This window comes from Ascaphus truei, unplaced genomic scaffold, assembly GCF_040206685.1.
Source record: "Ascaphus truei isolate aAscTru1 unplaced genomic scaffold, aAscTru1.hap1 HAP1_SCAFFOLD_841, whole genome shotgun sequence".
Classification (NCBI taxonomy): Eukaryota; Metazoa; Chordata; class Amphibia; order Anura; family Ascaphidae; genus Ascaphus; species Ascaphus truei.
The window spans coordinates 25,935-42,055 of NW_027457179.1; the positions used below are offsets into that span (position 1 = coordinate 25,935).

At 54.4% G+C, this 16,121-nt stretch overlaps 1 protein-coding gene across 1 annotated transcript in view; it reads left to right on the forward strand.

Annotated features, from left to right (window-relative positions):
- The window catches only part of LOC142486400 (cullin-9-like), a 144,234-nt gene that overhangs the window by 25,448 nt on the left and 102,665 nt on the right, over positions 1-16,121 (forward strand). The window contains exons 2-5 of the mRNA XM_075584994.1: positions 3,137-3,366; positions 3,870-4,107; positions 11,955-12,054; positions 15,748-15,975. Of these exons, the coding sequence (XP_075441109.1) occupies positions 3,137-3,366; positions 3,870-4,107; positions 11,955-12,054; positions 15,748-15,975 (796 nt within the window). The remainder of the gene's footprint in view (positions 1-3,136; positions 3,367-3,869; positions 4,108-11,954; positions 12,055-15,747; positions 15,976-16,121) is intronic.

The window sequence follows — 16,121 nt, forward strand, 5'->3', positions numbered from 1 at the left end:
CTGGGTGCTGTGTTAGTGACTGGGTGCTGTGTTAGTGCCTGGGTGCTGTGTTAGTGACTGGGTGCTGTGTTAGTGACTGGGTGCTGTGTTAGTGACTGGGTGCTGTGTTAGTGACTGGGTGCTGTGTTAGTGCCTGGGTGCTGTGTTAGTGACTGGGTGCTGTGTTAGTGACTGGGTGCTGTGTTAGTGACTGGGTGCTGTGTTAGTGACTGGGTGCTGTGTTAGTGACTGGGTGCTGTGTTAGTGACTGGGTGCTGTGTTAGTGCCTGGGTGCTGTGTTAGTGCCTGGGTGCTGTGTTAGTGACTGGGTGCTGTGTTAGTGACTGGGTGCTGTGTTAGTGACTGGGTGCTGTGTTAGTGACTGGGTGCTGTGTTAGTGACTGGGTGCTGTGTTAGTGCCTGGGTGCTGTGTTAGTGCCTGGGTGCTGTGTTAGTGACTGGGTGCTGTGTTAGTGACTGGGTGCTGTGTTGGTGACTGGGTGCTGTGTCGGTGACTGGGTGCTGTGTTAGTGACTGGGTGCTGTGTTAGTGCCTGGGTGCTGTGTTAGTGCCTGGGTGCTGTGTTAGTGCCTGGGTGCTGTGTTAGTGCCTGGGTGCTGTGTTAGTGCCTGGGTGCTGTGTTAGTGCCTGGGTGCTGTGTTAGTGCCTGGGTGCTGTGTTAGTGACTGGGTGCTTTAGTAGTGACTGGGTGCTGTGTTAGTGACTGGGTGCTGTGTTAGTGACTGGGTGCCTGGGTGCTGTGTTAGTGACTGTATGCCTGGGTGCTGTGTTAGTGCCTGGGTGCCTGGGTGCTGTGTCGGTGCCTGTGTGCTGTGTCGGTGCCTGGGTGCTGTGTTAGTGACTGGGTGCTGTGTTAGTGACTGGGTGCTGTGTTAGTGACTGGGTGCTGTGTTAGTGACTGGGTGCTGTGTTAGTGACTGGGTGCTGTGTCGGTGACTGGGTGCTGTGTCAGTGCCTGGGTGCTGTGTTAGTGACTGGGTGCTGTGTTAGTGACTGGGTGCTGTGTTAGTGACTGGGTGCCTGGGTGCTGTGTCGGTGCCTGGGTGCTGTGTCGGTGCCTGGGTGCTGTGTCGGTGCCTGGGTGCTGTGTCGGTGCCTGGGTGCTGTGTCGGTGCCTGGGTGCTGTGTCGGTGCCTGGGTGCTGTGTCGGTGACTGGGTGCTGTGTCGGTGACTGGGTGCTGTGTCGGTGACTGGGTGCTGTGTCGGTGACTGGGTGCTGTGTCGGTGCCTGGGTGCTGTGTCGGTGCCTGGGTGCTGTGTCGGTGACTGGGTGCTGTGTCGGTGACTGGGTGCTGTGTCGGTGACTGGGTGCTGTGTCGGTGACTGGGTGCTGTGTCGGTGACTGGGTGCTGTGTCGGTGACTGGGTGCTGTGTCGGTGACTGGGTGCTGTGTCGGTGACTGGGTGCTGTGTCGGTGACTGGGTGCTGTGTCGGTGACTGGGTGCTGTGTCGGTGACTGGGTGCTGTGTCGGTGACTGGGTGCTGTGTCGGTGACTGGCTGCTGTGTCGGTGACTGGCTGCTGTGTCGGTGACTGGCTGCTGTGTCGGTGACTGGCTGCTGTGTCGGTGACTGGGTGCTGTGTCGGTGACTGGGTGCTGTGTCAGAGACTGGGTGCTGTGTCAGTGACTGGGTGCTGTGTCAGTGACTGGGTGCTGTGTCAGTGACTGGGTGCTGTGTCAGTGACTGGGTGCTGTGTCAGTGACTGGGTGCTGTGTCAGTGACTGGGTGCTGTGTCAGTGACTGGGTGCTGTGTCAGTGACTGGGTGCTGTGTCAGTGACTGGGTGCTGTGTTAGTGACTGGGTGCCTGGGTGCTGTGTTAGTGACTGTATGCCTGGGTGCTGTGTTAGTGACTGGGTGCTGTGTTAGTGCCTGGGTGCTGTGTTAGTGACTGGGTGCTGTGTTAGTGACTGGGTGCTGTGTTAGTGACTGGGTGCTGTGTCGGTGACTGGGTGCTGTGTCAGTGCCTGGGTGCTGTGTTAGTGACTGGGTGCTGTGTTAGTGACTGGGTGCCTGGGTGCTGTGTCGGTGCCTGGGTGCTGTGTCGGTGCCTGGGTGCTGTGTCGGTGCCTGGGTGCTGTGTCGGTTCCTGGGTGCTGTGTCGGTGCCTGGGTGCTGTGTCGGTGACTGGGTGCTGTGTCGGTGACTGGGTGCTGTGTCGGTGACTGGGTGCTGTGTCGGTGACTGGGTGCTGTGTCGGTGACTGGGTGCTGTGTCGGTGCCTGGGTGCTGTGTCGGTGACTGGGTGCTGTGTCGGTGACTGGGTGCTGTGTCGGTGACTGGGTGCTGTGTCGGTGACTGGGTGCTGTGTCGGTGACTGGGTGCTGTGTCGGTGACTGGGTGCTGTGTCGGTGACTGGGTGCTGTGTCGGTGACTGGGTGCTGTGTCGGTGACTGGGTGCTGTGTCGGTGACTGGGTGCTGTGTCGGTGACTGGGTGCTGTGTCGGTGACTGGGTGCTGTGTCGGTGACTGGGTGCTGTGTCGGTGACTGGGTGCTGTGTCGGTGACTGGCTGCTGTGTCGGTGACTGGCTGCTGTGTCGGTGACTGGCTGCTGTGTCGGTGACTGGGTGCTGTTTCAGAGACTGGGTGCTGTGTCGGTGACTGGGTGCTGTGTCGGTGACTGGGTGCTGTGTCGGTGACTGGGTGCCGTGTCGGTGACTGGGTGCCGTGTCGGTGACTGGGTGCCGTGTCGGTGACTGGGTGCCGTGTCGGTGACTGGCTGCCGTGTCGGTGACTGGGTGCCGTGTCGGTGACTGGGTGCCGTGTCGGTGACTGGGTGCCGTGTCGGTGACTGGGTGCCGTGTCGGTGACTGGGTGCCGTGTCGGTGACTGGGTGCCGTGTCGGTGACTGGGTGCCGTGTCGGTGACTGGGTGCCGTGTCGGTGACTGGGTGCCGTGTCGGTGACTGGGTGCCGTGTCGGTGCCTGGGTGCCGTGTCGGTGCCTGGGTGCCGTGTCGGTGCCTGGGTGCCGTGTCGGTGCCTGGGTGCCGTGTCGGTGCCTGGGTGCCGTGTCGGTGCCTGGGTGCCGTGTCGGTGCCTGGGTGCCGTGTCGGTGACTGGGTGCCGTGTCGGTGACTGGGTGCCGTGTCGGTGACGGTGTGGCTGTCGGGTCACTTACCTGTCTCCTTTCCCAGGTGCTCTTCTCATGTACACAATGGCCTCCTGATTGTCCGCATGCTGATTGATGACCACACGGGCTTGGCAGAGCAGCTGTCCAGCGCTGAGCTGCCCTCCGTCCTGCAGAGCTTCAGCCAAGTGTCCAGTGACCCGGAGTCTGGCCCACACAATCACATGCTGGGTGTCCTGCTGAAGCAGTGTCTGGCTGAGCTCAAGGACCATGGCCAGGAGGGGACAGAGGCGGCAGGTACCCCGCAAAACAGGTGTCTGTGTGTTATTGTCACTACCTGACTGTCTCTCCCACCCGCCGACTGTCTCTCCCACCCGCCGACTGTCTCTCCCACCCGCCGACTGTCTCTCCCACTCGCCGACTGTCTCTCCCTCCCGCCGACTGTCTCTCCCACTCGCCGACTGTCTCTCCCACCCGCCGACTGTCTCTCCCACCCGCCGACTGTCTCTCCCACCCGCCGACTGTCTCTCCCACCCGCCGACTGTCTCTCCCACCCGCCGACTGTCTCTCCCACCCGCCGACTGTCTCTCCCACCCGCCGACTGTCTCTCCCACCCGCCGACTGTCTCTCCCACCCGCCGACTGTCTCTCCCACCCGCCGACTGTCTCTCCCACCCGCCGACTGTCTCTCCCACCCGCCGACTGTCTCTCCCACCCGCCGACTGTCTCTCCCACCCACTGACTGTCTCGGCCCCCGCCCCCCGCTGACGGTCTCGGCCCCTCACTGACTGTCTCTTACAGACGTGCCTCAGTCTGTGGCCCTGCAGGAGATGGATGTGCAGAGCTTGCTGTGCAGTCTGAAGGAGAACAAGATGTGCAAAGAGCTGCTCCCGGCTCTGGAGCGCTGTGTCTGCGAGGACATCTCCTCCCTGCGCTGTGACGTCTCTGAGCTCCTCACAGACCCAGACTTCTTCCTGCAGCTGTTGTCCAGCCTGGAGCAGCTGCAGGCTGAGAAACGCCTGCAGCTCTCTGTATACAGGTGAGAGGGGAGACAGGTACAGCTCTCTGTATACAGGTGAGAGGGGAGACAGGTACAGCTCTCTGTATACAGGTGAGATGGGGGATAGGGACAGCTCTCTGTATACAGGTGAGAGGGGGCCAGGTACAGCTCTCTGTATACAGGTGAGAGGGGAGACAGGTACAGCTCTCTGTATACAGGTGAGAGGTGGCAGGTACAGCTCTCTGTATACATGTGAGAGGAGGCAGGGACAGCTCTCTGTATACAGGGGAGAGGGGGCAGGTACAGCTCTCTGTATACAGGAGAGCGGGGGCAGGGAAAGCTCTCTGTATAAAGGTGAGAGGGGGACAGGCACAGCTCTCTGTATACAGGGGAGAGTGGGCAGGGACAGCTCTCTGTATACATGGGAGAGGGGGCAGGTACAGCTCTCTGTATACAGGAGAGCGGGGGCAGGGACAGCTCTCTGTATACAGGTGAGAGGGGGACAGGGACAGCTCTCTGTATACAGGGGAGAGTGGGCAGGGACAGCACTCTGTATACAGGAGAGAGGGGGCAGGGACAGCTCTCTGTATACAGGAGAGGGGACAGGGACAGCTTTCTGTATACAGGTGAGAGGGGACACAGCGCAGGTACAGCTTACTGTATGCAGGTGAGAGGGGGGGCAGGTACAGCTTACTGTATACAGGTGAGAGGGGGGGGCAGGTACAGCTCTCTGTATACAGGTGAGAGCAGAGGATGAGGACGGTTAGTGGCAGTGTTGCGATCAGAGGATGAGGACGGTTAGTGTCAGTGTTGCGAGCAGAGGATGAGGACGGTTAGTGGCAGTGTTTGCGAGCAGAGGATGAGGACGGTTAGTGGCAGTGTTGCGAGCAGAGGACGGTTAGTGTCAGTGTTGCGAGCAGAGGATGAGGACGGTTAGTGTCAGTGTTGCGAGCAGAGGATGAGGACGGTTAGTGGCAGTGTTGCGAGCAAAGGATGAGGACGGTTAGTGGCAGTGTTGCGAGCAGAGGATGAGGACGGTTAGTGGCAGTGTTGCGAGCAGAGGATGAGGACGGTTAGTGTCAGTGTTGCGAGCAGAGGACGAGGACGGTTAGTGGCAGTGTTGCGAGCAGAGGATGAGGACGGTTAGTGGCAGTGTTGCGAGCAGAGGATCAGGACGGTTAGTGGCAGTGTTGTGAGCAGAGGATGAGGACGGTTAGTGGCAGTGTTGCGAGCAGAGGATGAGGACGGTTAGTGGCAGTGTTGCGAGCAGAGGATGAGGACGGTTAGTGGCAGTGTTGCGAGCAGAGGATGAGGACGGTTAGTGTCAGTGTTGCGAGCAGAGGATGAGGACGGTTAGTGTCAGTGTTGCGAGCAGAGGATGAGGACGGTTAGTGTCAGTGTTGCGAGCAGAGGATGAGGACGGTTAGTGGCAGTGTTGCGGGCAGAGGATGAGGACGGTTAGTGTCAGTGTTGCAAGCAGAGGATGAGGACGGTTAGTGGCAGTGTTGCGAGCAGAGGATGAGGACGGTTAGTGGCAGTGTTGCGAGCAGAGGATGAGGACGGTTAGTGTCAGTGTTGCGAGCAGAGGATGAGGACGGTTAGTGTCAGTGTTGCGAGCAGAGGATGAGGACGGTTAGTGGCAGTGTTGCGAGCAGAGGATGAGGACGGTTAGTGGCAGTGTTGCGAGCAGAGGACGGTTAGTGTCAGTGTTGCGAGCAGAGGATGAGGACGGTTAGTGGCAGTGTTGCGAGCAGAGGATGAGGACGGTTAGTGTCAGTGTTGCGAGCAGAGGATGAGGACGGTTAGTGTCAGTGTTGCGAGCAGAGGATGAGGACGGTTAGTGTCAGTGTTGCGAGCAGAGGATGAGGACGGTTAGGGGCAGTGTTGCGAGCAGAGGATGAGGACGGTTAGTGGCAGTGTTGCGAGCAGAGGATGAGGACGGTTAGTGGCAGTGTTTGCGAGCAGAGGATGAGGACGGTTAGTGGCAGTGTTGCGAGCAGAGGACGGTTTGTGGCAGTGTTGCGAGCAGAGATGAGGTCGGTTAGTGGCAGTGTTGCGAGCAGAGGATGAGGACGGTTAGTGTCAGTGTTGCGAGCAGAGGATGAGGACGGTTAGTGGCAGTGTTGCGAGCAGAGGATGAGGACGGTTAGTGTCAGTGTTGCGAGCAGAGGATGAGGACGGTTAGTGGCAGTGTTGCGAGCAGAGGATGAGGACAGTTAGTGTCAGTGTTTGCGAGCAGAGGATGACGATGGTTAGTGGCAGTGTTGCGAGCAGAGGATGAGGACGGTTAGTGTCAGTGTTGCGAGCAGAGGATGAGGACGGTTAGTGTCAGTGTTGCGAGCAGAGGATGAGGACGGTTAGTGTCAGTGTTGCGAGCAGAGGATGAGGACGGTTAGTGGCAGTGTTGCGAGCAAAGGATGAGGACGGTTAGTGGCAGTGTTGCGAGCAGAGGATGAGGACGGTTAGTGGCAGTGTTGCGAGCAGAGGATGAGGACGGTTAGTGTCAGTGTTGCGAGCAGAGGATGACGATGGTTAGTGGCAGTGTTGCGAGCAGAGGATGAGGACGGTTAGTGTCAGTGTTGCGAGCAGAGGATGAGGACGGTTAGTGTCAGTGTTGCGAGCAGAGGATGAGGACGGTTAGTGGCAGTGTTGCGAGCAGAGGATGAGGACGGTTAGTGGCAGTGTTGCGAGCAGAGGATGAGGACGGTTAGTGTCAGTGTTGCGAGCAGAGGATGAGGACGGTTAGTGTCAGTGTTGCGAGCAGAGGATGAGGACGGTTAGTGTCATTGTTGCGAGCAGAGGATGAGGACGGTTAGAGTCAGTGTTGCGAGCAGAGGATGAGGACGGTTAGTGTCAGTGTTGCGAGCAGAGGATGAGGACGGTTAGTGGCAGTGTTGCGAGCAGAGGATGAGGACGGTTAGTGTCAGTGTTGCGAGCAGAGGACGGTTAGTGTCAGTGTTGCGAGCAGAGGACGGTTAGTGTCAGTGTTGCGAACAGAGTATGAGGACGGTTAGTGGCAGTGTTGCGAGCAGAGGATGAGGACGGTTAGTGTCAGTGTTGCGAGCAGAGGATGAGGACGGTTAGTGGCAGTGTTGCGAGCAGAGGACGGTTAGTGTCAGTGTTGCGAGCAGAGGATCAGGACGGTTAGTGGCAGTGTTGTGAGCAGAGGATGAGGACGGTTAGGGGCAGTGTTGCGAGCAGAGGATGAGGACGGTTAGTGTCAGTGTTGCGAGCAGAGGATGAGGACGGTTAGTGTCAGTGTTGCGAGCAGAGGATGAGGACGGTTAGTGTCAGTGTTGCGAGCAGAGGATGAGGACGGTTAGTGTCAGTGTTGCGAGCAGAGGATGAGGACGGTTAGTGTCAGTGTTGCGAGCAGAGGATGAGGACGGTTAGTGTCAGTGTTGCGAGCAGAGTATGAGGATGGTTAGGGGCAGTGTTGCGAGCAGAGGATGAGGACGGTTAGTGGCAGTGTTGCGAGCAGAGGATGAGGACGGTTAGTGGCAGTGTTTGCGAGCAGAGGATGAGGACGGTTAGTGGCAGTGTTGCGAGCAGAGGACGGTTAGTGGCAGTGTTGCGAGCAGAGATGAGGTCGGTTAGTGGCAGTGTTGCGAGCAGAGGATGAGGACGGTTAGTGTCAGTGTTGCGAGCAGAGGATGTGGACGGTTAGTGGCAGTGTTGCGAGCAGAGGATGAGGACGGTTAGTGTCAGTGTTGCGAGCAGAGGATGAGGACGGTTAGTGTCAGTGTTGCGAGCAGAGGATGAGGACGGTTAGTGTCAGTGTTGCGAGCCCAGGATGAGGACGGTTAGTGTCAGTGTTGCGAGCAGAGGATGAGGACGGTTAGTGTCAGTGTTGCGAGCAGAGGATGAGGACGGTTAGTGGCAGTGTTGCGAGCAGAGGACGAGGACGGTTAGTGTCAGTGTTGCGAGCAGAGGATGAGGACGGTTAGTGGCAGTGTTGCGAGCAGAGGATGAGGACGGTTAGTGTCAGTGTTGCGAGCAGAGGATGACGATGGTTAGTGGCAGTGTTGCGAGCAGAGGATGAGGACGGTTAGTGTCAGTGTTGCGAGCAGAGGATGAGGACGGTTAGTGGCAGTGTTGCGAGCAGAGGATGAGGACGGTTAGTGGCAGTGTTGCGAGCAGAGGATGAGGACGGTTAGTGGCAGTGTTGCGAGCAGAGGATGAGGACGGTTAGTGTCAGTGTTGCGAGCAGAGGATGAGGACGGTTAGTGTCAGTGTTGCGAGCAGAGGATGAGGACGGTTAGTGTCAGTGTTGCGAGCAGAGGATGAGGACGGTTAGTGTCAGTGTTGCGAGCAGAGGATGAGGACGGTTAGTGTCAGTGTTGCGAGCAGAGGATGAGGACGGTGAGAGTCAGTGTTGCGAGCAGAGGATGAGGACGGTTAGTGTCAGTGTTGCGAGCAGAGGATGAGGACGGTTAGTGTCAGTGTTGCGAGCAGAGGATGAGGACGGTTAGTGTCAGTGTTGCGAGCAGAGGATGAGGACGGTTAGTGTCAGTGTTGCGAGCAGAGGATGAGGACGGTTAGTGGCAGTGTTGCGAGCAGAGGACGAGGACGGTTAGTGTCAGTGTTGCGAGCAGAGGATGAGGACGGTTAGTGGCAGTGTTGCGAGCAGAGGATGAGGACGGTTAGTGTCAGTGTTGCGAGCAGAGGATGACGATGGTTAGTGGCAGTGTTGCGAGCAGAGGATGAGGACGGTTAGTGTCAGTGTTGCGAGCAGAGGATGAGGACGGTTAGTGGCAGTGTTGCGAGCAGAGGATGAGGACGGTTAGTGGCAGTGTTGCGAGCAGAGGATGAGGACGGTTAGTGGCAGTGTTGCGAGCAGAGGATGAGGACGGTTAGTGTCAGTGTTGCGAGCAGAGGATGAGGACGGTTAGTGTCAGTGTTGCGAGCAGAGGATGAGGACGGTTAGTGTCAGTGTTGCGAGCAGAGGATGAGGACGGTTAGTGTCAGTGTTGCGAGCAGAGGATGAGGACGGTTAGTGTCAGTGTTGCGAGCAGAGGATGAGGACGGTGAGAGTCAGTGTTGCGAGCAGAGGATGAGGACGGTTAGTGTCAGTGTTGCGAGCAGAGGATGAGGACGGTTAGTGTCAGTGTTGCGAGCAGAGGATGAGGACGGTTAGTGTCAGTGTTGCGAGCAGAGGATGAGGACGGTTAGTGTCAGTGTTGCGAGCAGAGGATGAGGACGGTTAGTGTCAGTGTTGCGGGCAGAGGATGAGGACGGTTAGTGTCAGTGTTGCGAGCAGAGGATGAGGACGGTTAGTGTCAGTGTTGCGAGCAGAGGATGAGGACGGTTAGTGTCAGTGTTGCGAGCAGAGGATGAGGACGGTTAGTGGCAGTGTTGCGAGCAGAGGATGAGGACGGTGAGAGTCAGTGTTGCGAGCAGAGGATGAGGACGGTTAGTGTCAGTGTTGCGAGCAGAGGATGAGGACGGTTAGTGTCAGTGTTGCGAGCAGAGGATGAGGACGGTTAGTGTCAGTGTTGCGAGCAGAGGATGAGGACGGTTAGTGTCAGTGTTGCGAGCAGAGGATGAGGACGGTTAGTGTCAGTGTTGCGAGCAGAGGATGAGGACGGTTAGTGTCAGTGTTGCGAGCAGAGGATGAGGATGGTTAGGGGCAGTGTTGCGAGCAGAGGATGAGGACGGTTAGTGGCAGTGTTGCGAGCAGAGGATGAGGACGGTTAGTGGCAGTGTTTGCGAGCAGAGGATGAGGACGGTTAGTGGCAGTGTTGCGAGCAGAGGACGGTTAGTGGCAGTGTTGCGAGCAGAGATGAGGTCGGTTAGTGGCAGTGTTGCGAGCAGAGGATGAGGACGGTTAGTGTCAGTGTTGCGAGCAGAGGATGAGGACGGTTAGTGGCAGTGTTGCGAGCAGAGGATGAGGACGGTTAGTGTCAGTGTTGCGAGCAGAGGATGAGGACGGTTAGTGGCAGTGTTGCGAGCAGAGGATGAGGACAGTTAGTGTCAGTGTTTGCGAGCAGAGGATGACGATGGTTAGTGGCAGTGTTGCGAGCAGAGGATGAGGACGGTTAGTGTCAGTGTTGCGAGCAGAGGATGAGGACGGTTAGTGGCAGTGTTGCGAGCAGAGGATGAGGACGGTTAGTGTCAGTGTTGCGAGCAGAGGATGAGGACGGTTAGTGTCAGTGTTGCGAGCAGAGGATGAGGACGGTTAGTGGCAGTGTTGCGAGCAGAGGATGAGGACAGTTAGTGTCAGTGTTTGCGAGCAGAGGATGACGATGGTTAGTGGCAGTGTTGCGAGCAGAGGATGAGGACGGTTAGTGTCAGTGTTGCGAGCAGAGGATGAGGACGGTTAGTGGCAGTGTTGCGAGCAGAGGATGAGGACAGTTAGTGTCAGTGTTTGCGAGCAGAGGATGACGATGGTTAGTGTCAGTGTTGCGAGCAGAGGATGAGGACGGTTAGTGGCAGTGTTGCGAGCAGAGGATGAGGACGGTTAGTGTCAGTGTTGCGAGCAGAGGACGGTTAGTGTCAGTGTTGCGAGCAGAGGACGGTTAGTGTCAGTGTTGCGAACAGAGTATGAGGACGGTTAGTGGCAGTGTTGCGAGCAGAGGATGAGGACGGTTAGTGTCAGTGTTGCGAGCAGAGGATGAGGACGGTTAGTGGCAGTGTTGCGAGCAGAGGACGGTTAGTGTCAGTGTTGCGAGCAGAGGATCAGGACGGTTAGTGGCAGTGTTGTGAGCAGAGGATGAGGACGGTTAGGGGCAGTGTTGCGAGCAGAGGATGAGGACGGTTAGTGTCAGTGTTGCGAGCAGAGGATGAGGACGGTTAGTGTCAGTGTTGCGAGCAGAGGATGAGGACGGTTAGTGTCAGTGTTGCGAGCAGAGGATGAGGACGGTTAGTGGCAGTGTTGCGAGCAGAGGACGGTTAGTGGCAGTGTTGCGAGCAGAGGATGAGGACGGTTAGAGTCAGTGTTGCGAGCAGAGGATGAGGACGGTTAGTGTCAGTGTTGCGAGCAGAGGATGAGGACGGTTAGTGGCAGTGTTGCGAGCAGAGGATGAGGACGGTTAGTGTCAGTGTTGCGAGCAGAGGACGGTTAGTGTCAGTGTTGCGAGCAGAGGACGGTTAGTGTCAGTGTTGCGAACAGAGGATGAGGACGGTTAGTGGCAGTGTTGCGAGCAGAGGATGAGGACGGTTAGTGTCAGTGTTGCGAGCAGAGCATGAGGACGGTTAGTGTCAGTGTTGCGAGCAGAGGATGAGGACGGTTAGTGTCAGTGTTGCGAGCAGAGGATGAGGACGGTTAGTGTCAGTGTTGCGAGCAGAGGATGAGGACGGTTAGTGGCAGTGTTGCGAGCAGAGGATGAGGACGGTTAGTGGCAGTGTTGCGAGCAGAGGATGAGGACGGTTAGTGGCAGTGTTGCGAGCAGAGGATGAGGACGGTTAGTGTCAGTGTTGCGAGCAGAGGATGAGGACGGTTAGTGGCAGTGTTGCGAGCAGAGGACGGTTAGTGTCAGTGTTGCGAGCAGAGGATCAGGACGGTTAGTGGCAGTGTTGTGAGCAGAGGATGAGGACGGTTAGGGGCAGTGTTGCGAGCAGAGGATGAGGACGGTTAGTGTCAGTGTTGCGAGCAGAGGATGAGGACGGTTAGTGTCAGTGTTGCGAGCAGAGGATGAGGACGGTTAGTGTCAGTGTTGCGAGCAGAGGATGAGGACGGTTAGTGTCAGTGTTGCGAGCAGAGGATGAGGACGGTTAGTGGCAGTGTTGCGAGCAGAGGATGAGGACGGTTAGTGGCAGTGTTGCGAGCAGAGGATGAGGACGGTTAGTGGCAGTGTTGTGAGCAGAGGATGAGGACGGTTAGTGGCAGTGTTGCTTGGGATTTGGATTCCCGGGCCTCTTGCTATAATACATTGTATCTGTCACAGGATCCTGAACAAGGCTCTGGATTTTTACCAGGAGGACGTCCTTCCCTGGCACAGGAGCATTGAGCCCTGTCTGACCTCTCTAGCGGGCAGTGACCAAGAGGTGAGGGGCGGGGGGGGGGTTCAGGTCCTTCCCTGGCACAGGAGCATTGAGCCCTGTCTGACCTCTCTAGGGGACTCACCAGGAGGTGAGGGGAGAGGGGGCTACAGGACTGACCAGGAGGTGAGGGGGGGGCTACAGGACTGACCAGGAGGTGAGGGGGGGCTAGAGAACTGACCAGGAAGTGAGGGGGGGTACAGGACTGACCAGGAAGTGAGGGGGGGGGCTACAGGACTGACCAGGAGGTGAGTGGTGAGGGGCTACAGGACTGACCAGGAGGTGAGTGGGGAGGGGCTACAGGACTGACTAGGAGGTGGGAGGGGGGGCTACAGGACTGACCAGGAGGTGAGGAGGGGGTGCTACAGGACTGCCCAGGAGGTGAGGGGGGGGCTAGAGGACTGACCAGGAAGTGAGGGGGGGCTACAGGACTGACCAGGAAGTGAGGGGGGGGCTACAGGACTGACCAGGAAGTGAGTGGGGAGGGGCTACAGGACTGACCAGGAGGTGAGTGGGGAGGGGCTACAGGACTGACCAGGAGGGGGGAGTGGGGGCTACAGGACTGCCCACGAGGTGAGGGGGGTGGGTTAAAAAACTTATCAGGAGGTGAGGGGGATGTTTACAGGACTGACCTGGAGATGAGGGGGGGCTACAGGACTGACCAAGAGGGGTGGCTAGCCTACAGGACTGACCAGGAGTTGAGGAGGGGGGCTACTGGACTGACCAGGAGGTGAGGGGGGGGGGGGTTTACAGGACTGACCAGGGGGGAGGGTTTCAGGACTGACCAGGAGGTGAGAGGGGGGTTGTGACAGGGTAAATAAAAGCCACCAGCTATATGCCTGGAAAACCTATGTGTAGTCTGCAGTGCAGCACTGACTAGGTTAACTTCAGCTGAGAACCTCAGGACAATTAGTTGGATCCCAGCTGCCTAATCAAGGTGTGTTAAAAACCCAGGCTGTAGACACATGGTGCTGGCTGTTGAGGAGAGAGGAGTAAGCTACTGAAGAGATTACTGATACAAGGTCTGTTATCAAAGTAGATGAATGATGAACTGTCTGTCTCCTGCATAGAAAAGGGTAACTGCATTATTTTTAGACTGTCTGCTAAAGAGAAACTGTTTTGTTTGTCTGCTGAAGAAAAAGCCATTTTCTTTTCTCTTGTCTGCTGAAGAAAAAGCCATTTTCTTTTCTCTTGTTTGCTGAAGAAACGCTATTTTTGTTTTTTGTGTGCTGTATATCTTTTAAGGCTAAATAAATAAGCCTTGTCAAGAAACCCGCGTGTGTAGTTGCATGTACCCTGCAAAAGGGGGGCTACAGGACTGACCAGGAGGGGGGCTAGCCTACAGGTCTGACCAGGAGGGGGGCTAGCCTACAGGACTGACCAGGAGGTGAGGGTGGGGGGGCTACTGGACTGACCAGGAGGTGAGGGGGGTGTTTACAGGACTGACCAGAAGGTATGGGGGGGTGAGTTACAGGATTGACCAGGAGGGGGGCTAGCCTACAGGACTGACCAGGAGGTGAGGGGGGTGAGTTACAGGACTGACCAGGAAGGAGCTAGCCTACAGGACTGACCAGGAGGTGAGGGGGGTGGGTTACAGGACTGACCAGGAGGTATGGGGGGATGTTTACAGGACTGACCAGAAGGTATGGGGGGGTGAGTTACAGAACTGACCAGGATGGGGGCTAGCCTACAGGACTGACCAGGAGGTGAGGGGGAGGGTTACAGGACTGACCAGGAGGTGAGGAGGGGGGGGGGATGGTTACAGGACTGACCAGGTGGTGTGCTGGGGGGGAGGGTTAAAGGATTGACCAGGAGTTTAGTCTTTTAACAACCTCATCTACTGAGTAACTGTGTAAATATGTAACTGTCTGTAACTGTGTGTAACTATGTAACTATATAGCTATATGTAACTGTGTAGCTATGTGTAACTATGTAAGTGTGTAACTATATAGATATGTGTAACTGTGTAACTATGTGTAACTTCGTAACTGTAACTATGTGTAACTGTGTAACTATGTAACTATATAGCTATGTGTAACTATGTAACTGAGTAACTATGTAACTATATAGCTGTGTACTATGTGTAACTGTAACTATGTAACTATATAGCTATGTGTAACTGTGTATAACTGTGTAACTATGTACTATATAGCGGTGTATTATGTAACTGTGTAACTATATTGCTATGTATAACTATATAGCTATGTGTAACTATGTAACTGAGTAACTATGTAACTATATAGCTGTGTACTATGTGTAACTGTAACCATGTAACTATATAGCTGTGTAACTGTGTATAACTGTGTAACTATGTAACTATATAGCTGTGTACTTTGTAACTGTAACTGTGTAACTAGATAGCTATGTGTAACTATGTAACTGTGAACTATGTGTAACTATGTAACTATATAGCTATGTGTATCTGTGTAACTATGTGTAAGTATGTAACTATATAGCTATGTATAACTATGTAACTATATAGCTATGTATAACTATGTAACTATATAGTTATGTGTAACTATGTAACTATATAGGTATGTGTAACTATGTAACTATATAGCTGTGTGTAACTATATAACTATATAGCTATGTGGAACTATATAACTATATAGGTATGTGTAACTATGTAACTATATAGCTGTGTGTAACTATATAACTATATAGCTATGTGGAACTATATAACTATATAGCTATGTGGAACTATGTAACTATATAGCTATGTGGAACTATGTAACTATATAGCTATGTGTTACCTTGACGTTGGTATGCAGGCTTACGACGCTTTGGCCAAAGGGTTTAACTAAAAAAACAAGTTATTACTATTATTATTCAAGTATTTAAACTTTGTACTTATTACCATATATGTTTTGTCAATTTGATGTAGCATTGGGCACCCCTGTCTTCTGTGTAACTGTTTGTAACTGTGTGTAACTATGTAACTGTGTGTAACTATGTAACTGTGTGTAACTATGTAACTGTGTGTAACTGTGTGTAACTATGTAACTGTGTGTAACTATGTAACTGTGTGTAACTATGTAACTGTTTGTAACTGTGTGTAACTATGTAACTGTGTGTAACTATGTAACTGTGTGTAACTATGTAACTGTGTGTAACTATGTAACTGTGTGTAACTATGTAACTGTGTGTAACTATGTAACTGTGTGTAACTATGTAACTGTGTGTAACTGTGTGTAACTATGTAACTGTGTGTAACTATGTAACTGTGTGTAACTATGTAACTGTGTGTAACTGTATAACTGTGTGTAACTATGTAACTGTGTGTAACTATGTAACTGTGTGTAACTATGTAACTGTGTGTAACTATGTAACTGTGTGTAACTATGTAACTGTGTGTAACTATGTAACTGTGTGTAACTATGTAACTGTGTGTAACTATGTAACTGTGTGTAACTATGTAACTGTGTGTAACTGTGTGTAACTATGTAACTGTGTGTAACTATGTAACTGTGTGTAACTATGTAACTGTGTGTAACTGTGTGTAACTATGTAACTGTGTGTAACTATGTAACTGTGTGTAACTGTATAACTGTGTGTAACTGTATAACTGTGTGTAACTGTATAACTGTGTGTAACTGTGTGTACTATGTAACTGTGTGTAACTATGTAACTGTGTGTAACTATAACGGTGTGTAACGGTGTGTAACTATATGTGGACCCTCCCTGTCTCTTCGGCTGCAGGTTCTCCAGGAAGTGGTCAGCTTCTTGCACCGTTTGGCCTCCACCAATAAGGACTGTGCTGTGGTCATGTGCCGTCTCGGCACCAAGGAGGCTCTGAGCAAAGCGCTGGAGAAGCAGAGCTCCGGCCTCCAGCAGGCGTCCGAACTGAGAGACCTGCTGACCGACTGTGACAAGTACGCCAGCCTGTACCAGAAGATGGCAACCAGTATCCTGGCCGGCTGTATCCAGGTGAGGAGTCTCATACCGACTGTGATACTACCATAGGACGGACACTCATACCGGGTACACTGACCGGCTGTTACTGACCAGTATCCTGCAGCACACCTACACTGACCAGTTAATGACCAGTATCCTGGCCGGCTGTATCCAGGTGA